Source organism: Muntiacus reevesi, chromosome 5, assembly GCF_963930625.1.
Source record: "Muntiacus reevesi chromosome 5, mMunRee1.1, whole genome shotgun sequence".
NCBI classification, from domain to species: Eukaryota; Metazoa; Chordata; class Mammalia; order Artiodactyla; family Cervidae; genus Muntiacus; species Muntiacus reevesi.
The window spans coordinates 86909058-86928445 of NC_089253.1; the positions used below are offsets into that span (position 1 = coordinate 86909058).

Genomic DNA, 19388 nt, shown 5'->3' on the forward strand with positions numbered 1-19388 from the left:
ACGACTGAACTAAAGAGTCGTTTTTGGAGAAGATATACATTACTTTTTCTAATACATATATTTAATAAAAGCCAAAGCACAAGCTTACCTTTAAGAATGTGGTGAACACAATGAGGTACCATTACACGCCAGCCAGGATGACTGCTATCCAAAAGTCTACAAGCAATAAATGCTGGAGAGAGTGTGGAGAAAAGGGAACCCTCTTACACTGCTGGTGGGAATGCAAACTAGTACAACCGCTATGGAGAACAGTGTAGAGATTTCTTAAAAAACTGGAAATAGAACTGTCATATGACCCAGCAATCCCACTTCTGGGCATACACACTGAGGAAACCAGATCTGAAAGAGACACGTGCACCCCAATGTTCATCGCAGCACTGTTTATAATTGCCAGGACATGGAAACAACCTAGATGTCCATCAGCAGACGAATGGATAAGGAAGCTGTGGTACATATACACAATGGAATATTAGTCAGCCATTAAAAAGAATTCATTTGAATCAGTTCTAATGAGATGGATGAAACTGGAGCCCATTATACAGAGTGAAGTAAACCAGAAAATAAAGACCAATACAGTATACTAATGCATATATATGGAATTTAGAAAGATGGTAATGATAACCCTATATGCAAAACAGAAAAAGAGACACAGATGTACAGAATAGACTTTTGGACTCTGTGGGAGAAGGCGAGGGTGGGATGTTCTGAGAGAATAGCGTTGAAACAAGTATACTATCAAGGGTGAAACAGATCACCAGCCCAGGTTGGATGCATGAGACAAGTGCTCAGGGCTGGTGCACTGGGAAGACCCAGAGGGATCAGGTGGAGAGGGAGGTGGGAGGGGGGATCGGGATGGGGAATACATGTAAATCAATGGCTGATTCATGTCAATGTATGGCAAAAACCACTACAATATTGTAAAGTAATTAGCCTCCAACTAATAAAAATAAATGGAAAAAAATAAAAGAGAAACAAATACAAAAAAAAAAAAAAAAAAAAAAACAATGTGGCGAAAGCATTACTATGGTAAAGGAAGCCAGTGTGCTCTAGGATATTGTTTCTTAGGGAAATAGGATAATGAAATGACTTTCATGATAGTGGTATGTGATAGTAGCCAACATTCATGGAGCACTTGTTATATATGTACTTAGAATTTTGCATGGCTTATTTTACTTAAGTTTTTAAGAATGAATATTAGTCTATTTTGAGAGGTTGTTTGCAACATATCTATCTTTTATCTTGCTAATCATTCTAACCAAGAACTATGTACCATCTTTTTTGTTCATTCATTTCAATATTTTTTGAGTTCTTTTAATGTTCCAAGAACAGTTTTAGGTGCTAAGTGCTAGAGATATAGCATTGAATGAAGAAAATGCTTTTATCTTAGGGTTTACCTTTTTGGAAAGGAAAGAGAATAAGATAGATGTTAGATAAACAGGTTAAAATTTTAGGAATAAATCTAGCTCTTAAAATCAATGGCAGCCACCCTTCTAGTATCACTATGTATCACGAACATTTCATATATTAACTAATATTGTAAACGTAAATTTATTTTTGATTCAGCAAATATTAAACTCCAACTATATATGACACATTGGATAAATGACAGTAAGCAAACAAGAAACTGAGTCTCAGAAAGGACAGTAATTTGTCCAAGATCCAAGTAATTGGTAAATGGCAAAACTGGGATTTTGAAAAAAGTATGTGAAGCTAGTGAAATAATCTTGGTCCACAGACAAGCGCCATAGCAGTAAAGAAGTCAGATTCTCTTTGAAAGTAAAGATTCTCTTTGAAAGTAAAGATTCTTTTTGGTAAACTTTAATTTGAAATATTATACCCACAATGTGAAACTGTCAAGTAGACAAGTGAATTTACAAGTCTGAAATAAAGGAGAACAACTTGTGCTAGAGATAAATATTTGAAAGCTGACAGCATACAGGTAGATAATGTAATATTGATTGTGGCAAAGCTCATATGCTATAGATTGCCGGCATTCAATTAGCAAAGTTGTCACTAGGTTATAAAAAGTAAAGATCTTGACCTTTTCTCAGATTCAGAGGATAGAAGTTCAGGTGATTTTTGTGATGAGACATGGATTATGGTAAGCCTCATGGACAACAAAACTTGGGGGGTTTTTTGGTTTTACTTTTTAAATTGTATTTGTTTAGAAGCTTTGACTGTCTTTAAATACTTGGAGAAACATTCAGCTGAGATGCAAAGTTGTATGTCATAAAGCAGTGGTTCTTAAATGATAATGTACCTAAGAAAAACCTATGGATCAAAGCTAGTTAAAAATTTGATTCCTAGGTCTCATTCCTAGAAACACGTATTCAGTGGAATATGAATGGGGATGAGGGATTTTTTTAAGCTTACTGGATAAATCTGATGTAAAGTTTATAGACCTCACTTTGAAAAATTCTGCTATTGCTCACTGAACAAATTGTTTTGTCTTAATAGTATAAAGATAGCTGCTTTTGGTGCATCTGCCCAGCAATCATTAAATCAAATAAGAGTTTTTTCAGTTCTGGTGATGTGAGACAGGTACCTTATTGACCCTTCACCCTTAGTGTAAGTTAATTAACAAGGTTCTTTTCCTTAATTACTTTAACAATGTTCCTAAGAACAGGTTGATAGCGAAGGACAGCATTTAAGAATAGTAGGTGATGAAATGGGAGACAGTAAATAAAGGGAACCTAAAGGCTTTGCCCACTGGAGTCTGTCATCCAAAGTACACACGATAATGCTAAATTCACACCAACATTCAAATTTGTGATTCATTTGTTCATTCAGCAGACAGTAAGAACTATGGCCCAGGCACCATGGCAGACCGTGGACTCTAGTCACTGGATTCCTCTCAGAGACCAGCCCATTGGCTAAGAGGGACAGTCCAAAAGCAGGTAGGGAAGATTTCCATTCTAAGACACAAACTCACCAGTACACCACAGTCCGACTCTGTGTTGAGGCCCTGTGTGAACAACATCTCTGTTCCACCACCACCCACCACCCCCTGTGCATGGTGGTGGTTGTTCAGTTGCTAAGCCATGTCCGATATCCCTGGACAATACCAAAGCTGGGTAGAAACAATAACCCTGGATGCTGAAATCTGAGATTTCCACGTGCAACTGAAGCAATGAGAAGGCTGGTTTAATCTAACGGGCCCTATTTGTTGAATTTTCATTTTTCTATTGTCCAATACTTCCTGAATTCCTTGAAGCAGGTCCCATAAACCCTCAAGCCTGCTTCTCCAAGCAATGTAATGGGATTCACTAATACTACTGTATTTCAGAGTAATAGCTCATCCAAAGCGTGTTGAACTCCTTATAGTTGTTAACTGCTAACAGAAATCAGATTAAGGTAAAATGACTGGAAGGGAGTCTGCATTTTACTATCTTTAGCATTTGTTTTAGATCTGTAGATAGAGTCTGCTTAGAGCCCAGCATTGTTTTTTTTTGTTTGTTTGTTTTTTCTAAAAAGGTTGAACTATTCCCATCATGTTTCTCTAATTTTTCTTGACTATCAAGAAATTTTAAAATGTTTTATGTTCATTTCTAACAGTTTTCTTAAGTCTAATTTCTCTGAACAGTGATTTTCCTCATCATGTGCCTTTTTATTCAGTTTTTATTGCTCTTTGTGATGAAGTTTGGGACTTTTTTGTATTTCTGTGTTTTATTAAAGTTCTCCTAGATCTCTTTTAGACACACGAGAGTATAACTGGATGGTAATATGGTTGGTACTTGAATATCAAAGTGAGACAATTGTCACTGCAAATATGCAGAATTTATAAAAAGAATGAAGGTAAGCTCCTTGCGCCACTCCTCTTAGACACTTTAGGCAGATCAAGGATGTAAATGAGGTCAGAGTCAGGAGGAGAGATTATGATAAAATTTATAAACAGGAAGTGATAAAAATAGCTATCATCGAAAGACCACAAATAACAAACATTGGCAAGGATGTGGAGAAAAAGAACCTTCCTACACTGTTGGTGGGAATGTAAATTGGTAAAGCCACTATGGTGAACAGTATGGGGTTCCTCAAAAACCTAAACATAGAACTATAGTATGATCCAGCAATCCCTCTCCTAGGTATACATCCAAAGAATCAAAAACACTAATTTGGAGTGCATGTATCATTTCAATGTTCATAGCAGCATTATTTACAACAGCCAAGCCATGGAAGTGACTCAAATGTCCACCAATGGATAAATGGATAAAGCTGTGGATTATATATAGTGAAATATTACTCAGATGTCAAAAAGAATTAAATAACGCCATTTGAAATAACATAGACCATGATCCTTAGTGAAATAAGTCAGAAAGACAAATACTGTATGTTATCATTTATATATAAAATCTAAAAAAAAAGCAAATGAATAAACAGGAATAGACTCGCAAATATGAAAAACAAACTAGTGGTTACCAGTAAGAAAAGGGAAGGAAGGGCAAGACAGAAGTACTGGATTAACAGTACAAAGCTACCAGGATACATTGTACAGCACAGGGGATTTAGCCAATATAATATCTTTCAGTGGACTATATAAAAATTTTGAATCACTATGTTGTTCACCTGAAAGTAATACAGTAAATCAAACTATCTCAAGTAGAAAACTTAAAAAAAAATTAGTGTTTCATATGGGCAACAATATCTTTGATGTATACTTACATTCTTTAGACCACAAACACTAGCCTGAGAACCCACAGATATATCAGTTATAGTCTACTTACCAACATATACTTTATTATTGGTATAAAATTTAACTATTTGAAGAAACAAGGAAACAGAGTATACATTGAAAAGCAAGCCTGAAATTACAACACTAGGGAAATTTAAAGGTCATCTGTTGGTAGCTTTTGGTTGCAACTGTGGAGACCTCTGCTTGCCCTGAGAAATAACTAATGGGTGGGGCTCTTGCTAAGCAGTATGAGAATTTCACTTTCTCCCTTGCCTACCCTGATTGTTCCAAGAATAAGTCAGGAACCGAGAGGCTTTATTGAGAAGGAGAGTTTTATAAGCAATGGTGTGCTGGTGAATAGACTTTCCAAAAAGAAAAGCCCTGATTGCCAATTCCCATGGTATAAATAGTCCCACCATAGCCAATTTCAAGGATGACTATATTTCATAGCCAGAATGTGCAAGTTTTGAAAATATACCAATCAGTTCTTAAGAACAGGGATTCCCTACTGGCTCAGATGGTAAAGTCTGCCTGCAATGCGGGACACCTGAGTCAGATCCCTGGATCAGGAAGATCCTCTGGAGAAGGAAATGACAACCCACTCCAGTATTCTTGCCTGGAAAATCCCATGGACAGAGGAGCCTGGTGGGCTACAGTCCATAGGGTCACAAAGAGTTGGACACGACTGAGCAACTTCACTTTCTTATGAGCTAGTGCTGGCCCACTCCAGCACACTACTGCTTATAACTCAACAATGATTAACACCAGCAAGTTTCCATAAATATATGTCATATAACTTTAATTTCCTGAGAAAATATACAGATGCAAGAGGAACCAGGCATCCAAGTCTTTGGCCCAACAAGTACTCAACAGATTTCATTAAAAAAAAAAAATACTAAGAAGCACCTTGGCCTCAGGCTTAGTTTGTTCCTAAGCAGACAATACAAATATTTTTAAATTAGCTTTATATGGTGATATTATTAACATACTGTAGCTTTTTACAAATATCCATAAATATATTAAACTGGGTTATCATGTAATCATATTACATACCTTTCAACAAGAACCCGTAAGCAGCTAGTTAATTTTGTAGAGTCCAAAACTTTAGCAGACCATCATTGAGTTAATGCTATTCATTATTTTTGGAACTTAATACATTTGACCAAGACAGGCTTTACAAAGTGAGGAAGGGAGTTTGGTTGAAGTCAGTCCTGAGCAACAGCCCACGCTCCCGATTCCAGGTAAGGAAAGGAAAAGAAGTGTTGAGAAAGGAAGGCACTGGTGTAGCTTCCCTCTATCTGCCAAGGGAATATATACCCCTTGAAGATCTAATCTGCTAAACTTCATAGACATCCAACATGAGAGCAGAAACACCAACCCTAAAGCTAAAATAGTGTGATACAGTGGGAAACCCAAGGCCCCTTGTTAATCACTCGTTCTGTGGGGTGAAGCAAGTTACCTATGGTCCACCTGCCTCCATATTCTCAATGTTAAAATTGTGCCAAAATATCTGCCCTGTTAACTTTCTAGAGTTGCCATGTGATATATGAAAGTACTTTGTAAACTGCCTAGCCAGCCAGAATCATGACATGAAAAAATACAGTACTGGTAATATCAATTTCTATGGTTAAATCTTATGATTAGTAATGATTAATCTTTCTTTACCATCAGCCATGTTTAGGCACATAGACAAACAAGTTCTCATGAAGCCCTATGTAAAGGTTCAGAATGACCCTTTTGACCAGCTGTTTTTATAAAGCACCAAGCATCCTGAGTGTGATTAAATTAAGAAAAATTCCCAAATAAAGTGCATCCCATTCTAATGCCACCTGTGTCTCTGTCCCAATAGTTCTCCAGAGGTGTCTCTGTCCCCTCATACCATCAGATGTAAAGTGGGGTATTGCTGCCATAGCAGTGGCCACCCTCCAAGTCTGACTACTTTTTATTAGAAGGGTCTCAGAAGATAGGAATATGGGAAGAATGAAGTCAAGCAATCCACAGTCCAAGAATATGAGAACAAGGGAAGGCTACTGCCCTGGATCTTTTCTGCACACAAGACAAGACTTCATTTTTCTACCCAGAGATTCAAGGGTTAGACAAAGACACTTGGAGAAGATTCTGTCCTCTAGCCACCCATATTCATTTCATGAACTAATAAAACTGTCTTTGCTAATCTAACATCAAGGGTTACCAAATGTCTTTTGTCCTTCTTCTGAGTCTCATTCAGACAGGCATGAGAAAAGAAAATTCACATGCAAGGAGTTCTGTTTCTGTTGATTTATATACTCAGATGAACTGTAGAGACTGAAAATCTTCCTTGTCCAGCCTATGCACTGATGTCTCTGCAAGTGCTGAAGAAGACGAGGAGACTGAATCAAGTCTCTAGGAGATGAAATGGGAATTTGCAAGTAGAAAGATCCCCCAGTATGTCTTATTTTTCAGAATCTGATGCTCAGCATTGAATATCAAGTCTATGACATCTCCAGCGTGGAATTCGTAAGCCCCTCCTACATTCTGGATCGTAGAGTTGTTGGTTAGAGCTTGTATGGGGTCTTCATTCTTACGCAGCTGCACCTCAAAAGGAGCTCGTCCCTTGTAGGCTGTATTGGGAGCCACTTGGCCATAAATTAAATATAAACCATTCTGAAGTATCTTCAGCCTCCAGTCAGCTGTCTTATTCACACAAGAAGGCTCAGGAGAGGGCATTTGCCATTTTGAAGGTAATGGTCCTACAAGATATTTATAAGGGTGGGGGCGGGGGTGGGGAATGGGGAGGTGGGGAATGGGGTGGGCGGGAGAAAAAATAGCAAAGCATAGTTATTTAATTATTTCATCATTCATGATTATAGTTCTTTTCTATTTATAGGAAGGGTTTATACTAGTTCTCTCCAAACCCACTCCCTATCTTTGAAGAAATTGCCTAAGTTTCTCTCTTGCTTGGAGGGCTCTAAGAAAATAAGTTTGGAATAGGGAAATGGGTTAAGTTTTAGGTGGCACTGTATCAGTTGTCAATCGATATCTGTGAAGTAAAAAGAAGAAGAAAGGAATGACACACTAGGATGGTGATGACCAGAGTTGGCAGTCCAGGAATGCATATTCATGTTTTTCTGTATCAATACTATATACTATGTATCACTTTATCAATGAGGCCTGCTCATCAATCTGTTTAAAATAGTGCTTTCTTGTCACTCTATCTTGTTTTAGTTTTCTTCATAGAAGTTGTCACCATCTAGCCTATTATAAATTAAGTTATTCATGTATTATCAATCTTATACCTACTTGAGTATAACATATTTGAGGAAAAAGGAAAAGTGAGGTTGCTCAGTTGTGTCCAACTCTTTGCGACCCCATGGACTGTAGCCTAGCAGGCTCCTCCATCCATGGGATTTTCCAGGCAAGAGTACTGAAGTGGGTTGCCATTTCCTTCTCCAGAGGATTTTCCCCACCCAGGGATTGAACCCAGGTCTCCTGCCTTGTAGGCAGATGCTTTACCATCTGAGCCACCAGGGAAATCAAATACTCCTTTATTTTGTCCATAGCTGTATCTTCAGCACCAAAAGGAGTTCCTACTACCCAGTATATGCTGAATTAGGTGTATTGTGTCTAAATAATGGCACTTCAGCTTATGGGTACGTGTCATTCAAGATTCACTTGAGATACCATTATCCAAATCTTCACCAAATAGCTACTGGTAAACTAATGAGTTAATGTGTGGAAATTATTTGACTGTTTAAATAGAAGTATCCTTAGGTTATTGCTATCACAGGGGAGGTGAAAAGGATCAAGACTTTGGTATTTATGGAATTTACATATTTTCCTAATGTTCATTGTTTTTATACAAAGATGTAATTTCAGAATCCCAGAATGTGCAATACTTATCTGGCGTGTTCTCTAACGTTATATATAATTTTTGTAATGGGGGCAAAGCCTTTGTCAAATAATTAGAAAGAAACCTTGATAAAAAAAAATATACTAAAAGAGATAACACATTGGCTTAAATTCTTCTTTATGTATAAATAACTGATAGAAGGCTTGAAGGAGAATGAAGGAGAGATCATTAAAGCAGAAAGCAAAGTCTCCCTGTTTCTCCACTAAATCCAGAGCCCAGTAAATTTCTCCCTGCTTGACCACGTAATAGGTAATAGGCAAGTCACCAGGAAGAAGTATCACTGGTTTTCATATTTAAATCTGTGATGGGGGTTCTCAACTTTAAAGTTGAATTTCTCAACTTTTACCACAACAAGAAGGTATTTCAAACATAACATGAGGAATTTAACTCCATTTACTAGAAAAACAACAAATCAAAAAGGCAGAGACAAGTAAAATGAGATTCCCTATTCTCACAAGTCAAGGAAACCTTGCTGTGCTGTGCAGTAAAACAGGAATTAAAGTTGACTCTAGAAGTGGTCTGCTCTCAGCGGAAAATGGGTGTTTGATCTTAAACCAGTAAACAACCCCAAATGTATTCATTTTTAATTTTGTGTGTATACTAAAAAACTACCCAAAGGCTCAACTGTAAACTTTACTGTGTCTTCTAAGCAAGTACCAGGTCACTATAAAGGAAAGTGACTCAGGAGCTAAGAGGAGAGGTAAAAGGAGCAGAGAAGGGACCACTCCCCTCTCATTTCTCATCTTTACACTTGTAAACAAAAATTGCCCCTACACTCACTCTAGTGGACACTAGCAATATGGGAAATGTGAGAAGGTCTCTGAGTCTGTCCCAGGGAAAAGTTGTAGAAATCTGAAACTTGTGTTTATTAAAACAATTAAAAACAGAGCTGAAGCCTCAGCTCCTAGACAACTACAATACATGATTAGCAGTTAAAAACAGTAGCTGTAGGATAACTAAAATAGAATGCATCCTTTCTTAGCACTGGAGCTTGCCTTTTGCAGCAAATAGTAAGAAAAGTAAAAAGGAGGCCTATAAGACAGTTCAGTTCAGTCAGTCGCTCAGTCGTATCTGACCCTATGCAACCCCACGGACTGCAGCATGCGAGGCCTCCATGTCCATCACCAACTCCCAGAATTTCCTCAAACTCATGTCCATTGAGTCGGTGATGCCATCCAACCATCTCATCCTCTGTGAGACAGGTTACTCACCAAACTTCGCTACACAGGGTCCCTGGGCAGTCTGTAGGGGAAGAAGAGGAATTGGTCAGGATGGTGACAGTGTCACAGTTTTCTTGATTATTTAGAGGCTCGGATTCCTGAAGCAGACTTCTCTGCCCTAACCACATTAAAAAAATAAAAAATCCCTCCCTCCACCCTGTTTTGGATCTCTCTGCTTTCCTTTACAGATGAATGGCTCCTTCCTCTACCTTTCATTACACAGCTAGGTCTTCACTACACAGCTTGGGTCTTCTAGGAAGAAGTTAACTCCTTCTACCCACCTAATCTCCACCTACAGGACAACTATTTGATCTTGGATGCTCCTCCTCTTGGGCTATAGAAATTTTCTATATGTCTCTGCACCCCAGTGACTGCATAAGATGATCCACTGGCATGTGAAAAGAAACTAACAATTCCCATTTATATTTATTTTAAATAAAAAATTAAGCTATAAAAATATTTATTAATGTTTCAGAGTGATAATCATGCATCACAATAGTAACTGAGATAACCCTGAGAAGATCTGTTTCAAAATCTTGCAACACAAATTACATGCCACAGGAAGCTATCAGTGTGGTTGATTTTATAAATACAGATATTTTAATACTAAAGGCTTTAAGATACTTAGTAGTAAGATAAGGTATATCCACAAACATTTGGGGCGGGGGGGCCAAGGTTCATTGGTTTCCTTGCAGCAAACTGCTTAAGAGACTTTTGAACTTAAACAGGATGCCAATTTTTTTATAGGATTTCTCTGGCTGCTATGCTAGGAATACATTAAAGAGTGGCAAGAGAAAAAGCAGTGAGACAAGGTAAGAGATCAGTGTAAGCATCTAGGCAAGAAAGCATGGTGCCTCTGACCAAGGTACTAGCTGTGCAGATGGTGGTAAGTGATTGGAAATTGAGTGAACAGGAGTTCCTGACATGGACATAGATGAGAAAAGGAGACAACGATGACACCAAAATCTGGGCCTGAGCAATTAGAAAGATAACACTGTTAATGACTGAAATGAGCAAGATTTAAGAGGAGTAAATTGGGGGAAAAGAATCATGAGCTCATTTTTTGGACATGTCAGGTTTGTGATGAGTATTAGATACCCAGGTAGGAGTGTCATGAAGGCAATTGGATCTATAAGGATGGAATTTAAGGAGTTCTTAAAAAAAAAAAAAAATTAATTTAGGAGTCTTCAGCTTCTGCATGGTGAGTTAAGATATGAGTCTGTATAAGAGCATCAAATCAGTGATTATAGATAGGAAAGAGTATTGGGATATTGCAGTGTGTAGGGGTCAGGGAATAATAAAGAACCCACAAAGGAGACTCAGAAGGAAAGGCCACCTTGGCAAGGATTTTAATTATGAACTATGGAATTTAAGTTGTCTAAGGAAGGAAAAAGAATGATGAATGGAGTGAAGGACTTTTACGTTATTTAAAAAGGAACTTTGCACTATTGAATGATGGACTTAAAATTTAGTGTCATAACGGTATGCATACTCAAAGATGCAGTCTTCCATTTTGATCTATATTTCTTCATGAGGTGATTTTTCAGTTATGACATTCAAGACCATAAATCAAGGTAAATTAACTTAGACTATAACTTTCAATTTCTTGTATTAAAAAGTGTTAAACTAAGATTAAGAAAATAAACATTTATCAAATTACTATAATACTATTTCAATTGTTTTAGAAATGTTTATATTGTGTATCTTTTTAATATACGAAATATTAGAACCTGTATAAGACTTAGCAGTTAGCATACATATTGGAATTGTAGTCAATAATATTTTGTTGATAGAGTTTCTTAGAAGACATGCTGAAATATCATTTTGTTTAACCCATGTGATAGGAACTCCCTTAATTTCAATTTTCTCATTTATAAAATGGGGAAAATAGCAGTACCTAGTCCACTTAGGTTGTTTATGGGTTTAAATGAGTTAAGTCTCATAAAGGATTTTGCCCAGATATTCTGTCTTGTCCTGCTCATTAAGTATTAGTGTTTTGATAATGATGTTGATTATAATGAAGAATGAAACAAAACTTTATGTACCTATACATTATACTAGCATTGTAAGCAAGAGAAACTAATGTCACCTATCATCATTGCTTCTTAAAAAGTTTATCGCCTTTCTAGAAAGACACATATCAACACATGAAGCAATTGAGTAGCAATCTAAATATAAAATCATGCCCAAAAATGTGCCATTGATAACATCTGTGTTGTCTACTCTCATGTCTAAAGAGTGTGCGAAGAAACCTAAGGCCACACACAAATTAATTGCCAAATCTTGGATACTGCATTGTGGGCTGCTGTAATGTCCATTTAGAACTACAGAAACCACCATTGTGATATTATGTCATTATTGTCACAAGTTACATTGTGGGCTGCTGTAATGTCCATTTAGAACTACAGAAACCACCATCGTGATATTATGTCATTATTGTCACAAGTGAAAATCTGTCTGATCACTAAAATCCTCTATTTGGCAGTGAGACACACTCTTTGGTTGAGGCAGTAGAATAGATAAGCAAGGAATACCCATTTTGTTAAGTCTTTATCTTCACTGTAAAGTCATTAATGATATAAATATGAATCACTACTATCTACTAAATGCCTATTATGGGTCAGGATTGTACTGTCTCTTAATTCTTACTACAACTCTGAGATAACATGTTCATTTGCAGAAGAGGAAATGAGAAGTAGGAGGATTATGTAACTAGCCCAAGGTCACGCAGCTGAAAAAAGGCCAGGCTGAGATCCAAACAGCCTATCTGAGTCAAAAGTCTCACCCCTACCGCTCCAGAGCAGTTTGTATTTCTAATCCTGGTGATGTTTGGAAGGAGTAAATATCCACCTATAAAGCAGTATATGAGTCCTGTTTAGTTAATTCATTTTTGCTTAGAAGGATCATTGGCTCTTGTAACCCCATTTTGATTTAAGCTCAGATTTATGTAATTGGGTTAATAAGTAAACTTTATTTCTCCAAACCAAATCTAATCAAATCATCATTTGGAAATAGAATCTACTCTGCTTTTGAGTACACACAAAACTTCCCCTTTTGAAAGTATCCTTTGTTTCACTGAAGCAGGGGACTCTCCTGAATATTTGGTTTCTTTTTTTTTTTTTTTTGCTGTGAAGGTATTTTTTATTTTTTTAAATTAATTTATTTATTTTAATTGGAGGCTAATTACTTGACAATATTGTAGTGGTTTTTGCCATACATTGACATGAATCAGCCATGGGTGTACTTGTGTTCCCCATCCTGAACCCCACCTCCCACCTCCCTCCCCATGCCATCCCTAAGGGTCATCCCAGTGCACCAGCCCTGAGCACCCTGTCTCATGAATCGAACCTGGACTGGTGAACGTTTGGTTTCTTAAGAGATAATTTCTGTGAAGTTATTTTCATGTTGGGGGGGAAACCATCTCCTTGGGCTCATAACTGATTCTTTCAGTGAGATGTCTTCTGAAAGAAAGGGAAGAAAGAAAAAAAGAATCCTCCCATGGAAATTTGGAAATTTCTGTTGGTCTAAAAAGATCTGAGTCTTCCTGTCTAACACTTTTTGAATTAGTGCCTAGAGAGGCTGGAAAGTGGGATTTTGTATACAATAACCAGAGTGGAGACTAAAACAATGTAAACTCCAAGGTCATGGAGCATTATAAGGAGGTGGAAGTGGCTACCTCATAATGACTCATCACCCACAGTCATTCGGTCTTCTTTTCCAAAAATACTAATCTGTGGCCAATAGGGAAAGAGAAGTGCAGGAAAGTGGAACATGGGAGCTAATATTATACCATCAGCCAGTCATTGACTTTTCCCATGGGAACAAAGCCTCCATGGCACCCTGTCAGGACAATATCCTGAAAACTTTTCAAAATTCCCCAAATTTGGAACAAACTCTGGGCTGTTTCTTTAGAGGCAGAACCTTTCATTGGGTAGCTGCAAGTTGTCTAGGAGAGGGAATCCCAGAAATAAGAGCTCAGACACAGGGGATTCATCAAGTTCAACGTTGGCAAGAGGTGTCCTAAATGCCTCTGGGGGTGTGAGACCTCCTCCTTCCCTTTGCAAGAGCAGCTGTGTGCCTCTGAGAAAGGCACTTCTCTTCTCTCCCAGGCACCGAGTCCCCAGTCACATGCAGGAACTGATGACAAAGGAAACCTACCCTATGTCTTTCAATGTCATCAGGCTAATAGGATGTGCAGTGGTTTTGAGAAGGAAAAGGCACTTCCAAATTTAAGTTGTTGCTATTCTCACCCTTCCCTTTCTTCAGAAATTGAAACAAAGAATTCCTAACAACTTTTTTTTCTTCCTGCTCAAAGTTTCACTGTCCAGAGAGTTCAGAGGTCTCCTTGGAACATTCCTTGAAACAGTGGGGGATGTGGTCACAAATTCCTCTCTCGTACACCATTGTGTACAGTTATAAAATACAAACTAATGGGCTACTGTATAAAACCTTGGCCAAAGCTCTGCTTGCCCTAGGTTAACATCAGCATCTTCTCTGTACTGTTTCCTTCTGTGTCTTTTCTCAATTGTTTTCTTTCTTTTTTTTTTTTCCATTTATTTTTATTAGTTGGAGGCTAATTACTTTACAATATTGTAGTGGTTTTTGCCATACATTGACATGAATCAGCCATGGATTTACATGTGTTCCCCATCCTGATCCCCCCTCCCGCCTCCCTCTCCATCCCATCCCTCTGGGTCTTCCCAGTGCACCAGCCCTGAGCACTTGTCTCATGCATCCAACCTGGGCAGGTGATCTGTTTCACCCTTGATAGTATACTTATTTCAATGCTGTTCTCTCAGAACATCCCACACTCGCCTTCTCCCAGAGTCCAAAAGTCTGTTCTGTACATCTGTGTCTCTTTTTCTCTCAATTGCTTTCAAATATCTTTAGTGGTAGAACCATGTCTTTGAAATCTTAACTGGTCAACCTGTCCCTTAGAAAAATTTTTCTGCAGTCACTGGTTTCAGATGTACCCAGGAATTGGCTAAATCCTAAATTAAATAAGGCATTTATTTTCTTCTGATCAGCACTGTGTAAACAATAGTCAGAAAAAACTTCTACTAAGAATCTAATGAATCTCCATTCCCTTCACTAGACCCAAAATTTGGAGTGGAGCTCAGTGGGAAATTCCTGATAAGCATCAGGGGCTTCCCAAAAAAGAAAGTACTTCCTCCTCCCTCCATGAAGCCTTCCCTGATCAATGTAGACCTAAGTCATTGCCCACCTCTTGACTCCCTTTATGTTCTATACCACCCTTAGATAAATTATTAATCACTGTATTTTATAGCTAGAAGGGACATGATGATGAACAAATCCATTTCCCTACCACCATTTTTCAGATGAAGAAACTGAGAACCAGAAAGATTAGATGTCTTTCAAATGCATACAGCTAGTTATTGAGAGACCTAAACCCAGAATTCGCATCTTCTTACTCCCAGTTCAGTGCATTTCTGAAAGATAGACTACACCATCTATTACTTACCTTACATGTCTCTTTCTTCAAAGCTCTAACAATATTGAGTGACAATGCTAACAACTAGATTTAACAAAAGAAAAGAGGAGTACAATAAATTGTAACCTTAGATTCTGCTGTCTCCTTACCTTGAGTGGAAGAAAAGTAAAGATTAGTGCACTGAAGGAGCAAAGTAATAGCAAAACAATGACTGTAGAGTAGAGGAGCCACTGCTTCCAGGACGGTCTCTGTGCTCCTTGAGGACTTGAGTGGCCTAAAGGCATATTCTCCATGTGGCTCAAACTCATTCTCTGCAGGAATGAGAGCTGTGGAAAGCAGAAATTCACAAGTGATGAGCCCATGGTGCAGGGAGTCAGTTTTGTAGAATAGTATGCTAATTAGTAGTGGGTGTAAGAGGCGGGGTTTTCCTCCTGATGCGGTGTGTTGGAAAATGATTCTTCCAGGCTAAGTGCTGACTCTCACTTGGCACTAGGCCCAATGCACAGGGCTAAAAGCCAATACAAACACAGAGGATTAAAAGAAGAAAACGAGGGAAGTTAAAAGGGGAAAATATTATTTCCTAAAGCAAGAACAACTACGGAACTGGGCAGTATTACAAATTATTTCCAGATAATTACTTTTTGAAAGGAAAAAATAAAGTTCAAGATTAAGCCCTATTATACTCCAAATGTATATGTGTGAGGCAGTAGATTAGGGAGGCTGGGATGCATGGTTTGAAAAAAATAGTTTCATGGATTTCTAGGGCATAAAATGTGTTCATTCAAAGATAATCTCTAGAAAACACCAAGTGTATTACTAGAATTTAATTTTTTAAATGTCAATACCTCAAGCTTAATTCTTTTATACCTCACCATTTTGAAACAAAATTCAATGCTGGCATGAAATAGAAATCAAATTATCATAAAAATATATTTTCTTGCACACTGTCCTCCAATCTGAGCTTACACTCTATTCCAAAAACCTGAAACTTTCATCCTGGAATCAAAAATACTGATTTATTGCAAAATTGAGGAAGTCTCCTGGTTCTCTGTACTCAGTCTTTCCATCTGTTAAATGGAATACCTGCCTTCTCCCCTCACCTCCCCCCCACACACACATAACGTCAGGATTATGTGCTAGAAAGAACAAGGGGTTTTAAACCAGACAGACCTGAGAGAGGAAGCTCTTATCTGCTCAGTGGCCATCAGCATATTCTTCATTTCCTTCATGGTAAAATGGAGAAAATGTCCACTTCATAAGGCTTTTCTGAGAATGAAAGAGATGTAAAGTTTTGGCTAAGAAGTGTTCCATAAGTGCTTCTCTCTTCACCCTTCTGAGAGATGTTGTCAAGACTGAATCAATTATGAAACCCTAGAAAAGAATGATTTTTAAAATATTTACCATAAGGTGTAATTCATCTGATGTTCTTTCAAATAAAAGTAGGTAAAAAATATTTTGAAGAAAGAATTTCTAAGAATCAAAGTTTTGTTTTGTTTTGTTTTTAAATTAGGGGAAAAGCCTATTGAACATCCTCATTTCTGAAAGAGGATGCTAAGGATAAGAGAACTTGAGGACTTCCCTGGCGGTACAGTGGATAAGGGAGAAGGAAATGACAACCCACTCTAGTATTCTTGCTTGGAAGATCACATGAATGGAGGAGCCTAGCAGCCTACAGCCCACGGAGTTGCAAAGAGAAGGACACAACTGAGCGACTAGCACATATGGTGGATAAGAACCCACCTGCCAATTCAGGGTATATGGGTTTAATCCCTGGTCTGGGAAGATTCCACATGCTGCAGAGCAGCTAAAGCCTCTGTGCTGCGGCTACTGTGCTCCACACCGTAGAGCCTGGGAGCAGCAACTACTGAAGCCTGCCTGCCCAGAGCCCAGCTCCACAACAAGAGAAACCACTGCAATGAGAAAACTGTACCATAAAGAGTAGCCCCTGGTCACCACAACTCAAGAAATCCCGCGTTTAGCAACAAAGACCCAGCACAACCAAAAACTAAATAAATTTAAAAAGAAAAAAACTTTGAGAGATGTATCACACCATTAATGACTGGGTGCCAGTGGAGTTGGGATCTGGGCCTAGAAATACTGTCTTGTAACCCTTTTTTTTTTAGTACCACACTAATTGCAGCAATATTTTTCACGGAGTTATCAAATTTAAGTTGGCCCAGATATCTCTGAAGAAGAGAGTCACGGAGTCACATGGGAATAATTTTTCAATACTGCAATGTTTTGTAGCTCTGTCCTGGATGCTGTGATTCAGAGACGAATGATAAACTGACTCTAGAAGAAGTTGATGCAACTCTTCTCTTTATCATGTCTGAAAGGCATAAACATCAGCACAGAATTTAAAACTGACTACTGAAAAGGCAGACTATTTCCTTTCTGCTTCTCTGATTTGTTCCTTCTCCTGATTCCTCTCCAAATTTTAGTTGGAATTGCCTCTGCTTACTCAATTCAGTAAATATTTCCTTAAATGAGGAACTGTTTCAAATATAATCCAGCTCCTTCTGCCCTTAACCAAGATTAGACTCTCAAATATCCTATTTCAACCTTCTGAACAAATTTTTAAAATATGACATGCTTATCTCAAGAAGAATATATTCCAAGCACTAGGAACTATGCTCAATACCTTGTAATAAACTATAATGGAAGAAAATGTAAAAACAATGGAATATAAATATTTGTATATATGTGTGTAATTGAATCACTTTATTGTGATTCAATTGTGATTCAATTGTGATTTAATGTGATTAAAGACAACACTGTAAATCAACTATATTTCAATGCATTTTTTAAATAAAGAAATTAAACTTTGAACCAAGAAAAGAGCAAGAGACCTATTAAAAGAAGAGAGATAGAAAGAACTACCCAGTATAGGTAGTTCAGTCAACTAATTCCACAGAGGAGAAAATGAGGCCCCGAGAAAGAAAGAGACGTACACAAGGTCACAGAACAAAACAGTGACAGAAATAAAGTATAATCCAGTTTGTTCCTTCCAAAAAAAATAAATAAATAAAAGAATACATTCCAGGACTTCTTTCCACGAAACAGTTTCCAAAATGAAGAACTTTCAGGTTAGGACAAGTGGCAGTAGGGAAGACTTTCAAAACTCTAATGAGTCAGCATTGGTACCTTTTTGCTACAAATTCTCAGAATCGACACCTCAGGATCCTACAAGAAGAAAATGAACACTGAACACATGAAGCTTCTGTATTTATGGCCTGTCACTAGCTCAGATACTTGGAATGAATTTTTTTAATTAAGTTCAATTAGCAGATCTATGTTGAATATTTACTCTCAGCCAACTACTGTGCTAAGAGCTTTGAGAGGTATTAAAAAAAAAGCACAGCTGTCAAGTAATTTGCTGCCCAACTGGATTTAAACCGTACATATAGGGGGCAGAAACCCAAATGAATGCTAAAAGACAGAGTGTCAGCAAGCAAAGATCTAAAGGAGCTAAAATAGTTGAGAAGACAGGTTGGAAATTATTGTTTGACCAGAGAAAGGAGGGAATTCTTTCTTGAGAGAGTGGTAAAAGTTGAGGTATAAGCATAACATAAATGTTAGAAATTTTAAAATGTGAACAAGTGACAAAAGACCAAACTTTTGAATGGATCTGGTAGTCTGATTCAAGAGCTGAAAAATGAGGAATTTCAGAAGAACAAGTAAAAAAATTTTTCTATATTTTTCAGAATAGAAACAGCATACAAATTAAAGTTGATTAAGCAACTTTATATTCATGGTTCTTTTTAATTCAGAATGAATTAGATACATAGAAACTTGGCTATGGTTCAGTCATTGACTGAATCACACTAAAATGAATTGGGCACCTAGGATGTGCCCTCTCTGTGCACAGTTACATTAGAATATCAAGCGACCCTGTGTTAACGTCACCACATATACAAATAATGAAACTGACATTCGAGAGCATGAATCATTTGCCCACACTGGTAGAACAAGGATTGAATCCCCAGGTGTTGGACTCCAAAACACTTTATTCCTCTCCTGATGCTGAAATTTGTCCAGCAGTTGCTGTGTAAACTGAGTGGGATGCATATTGAAATCTGTGAGAGAGTATTATATAGACATCAGATTTCTCCAAAATCCTATATTGCTGAGTTCTGCACTCCCTACCACATGCCCTCT

General features: G+C 37.7%; 1 protein-coding gene across 5 annotated transcripts in view; it reads right to left on the minus strand.

The window, feature by feature from the left end:
• Nucleotides 1–6708: 6708 nt before the first annotated feature.
• TNFSF18 (TNF superfamily member 18) overlaps nt 6709–19388 on the minus strand; it is a 108735-nt gene continuing 96055 nt past the window's right edge. For 3 of the 5 annotated variants that reach the window (XM_065935723.1, XM_065935725.1, XM_065935724.1), the window contains exons 2-5: nt 16401–16601; nt 15380–15556; nt 9770–9800; nt 6709–7398 (exon numbers count right to left, since the gene is read on the minus strand). In XM_065935723.1, coding sequence (XP_065791795.1) covers nt 7052–7398; nt 9770–9800; nt 15380–15538 — 537 coding nt within the window. In that variant the 5' untranslated portion in view covers nt 15539–15556; nt 16401–16601 and the 3' untranslated portion in view covers nt 6709–7051. Of the gene's footprint in view, nt 7399–9769; nt 9801–15379; nt 15574–16400; nt 16602–19388 lie in introns of those variants that run through there. The other 2 variants (XM_065935726.1, XM_065935722.1) reach the window with 2 other exon arrangements.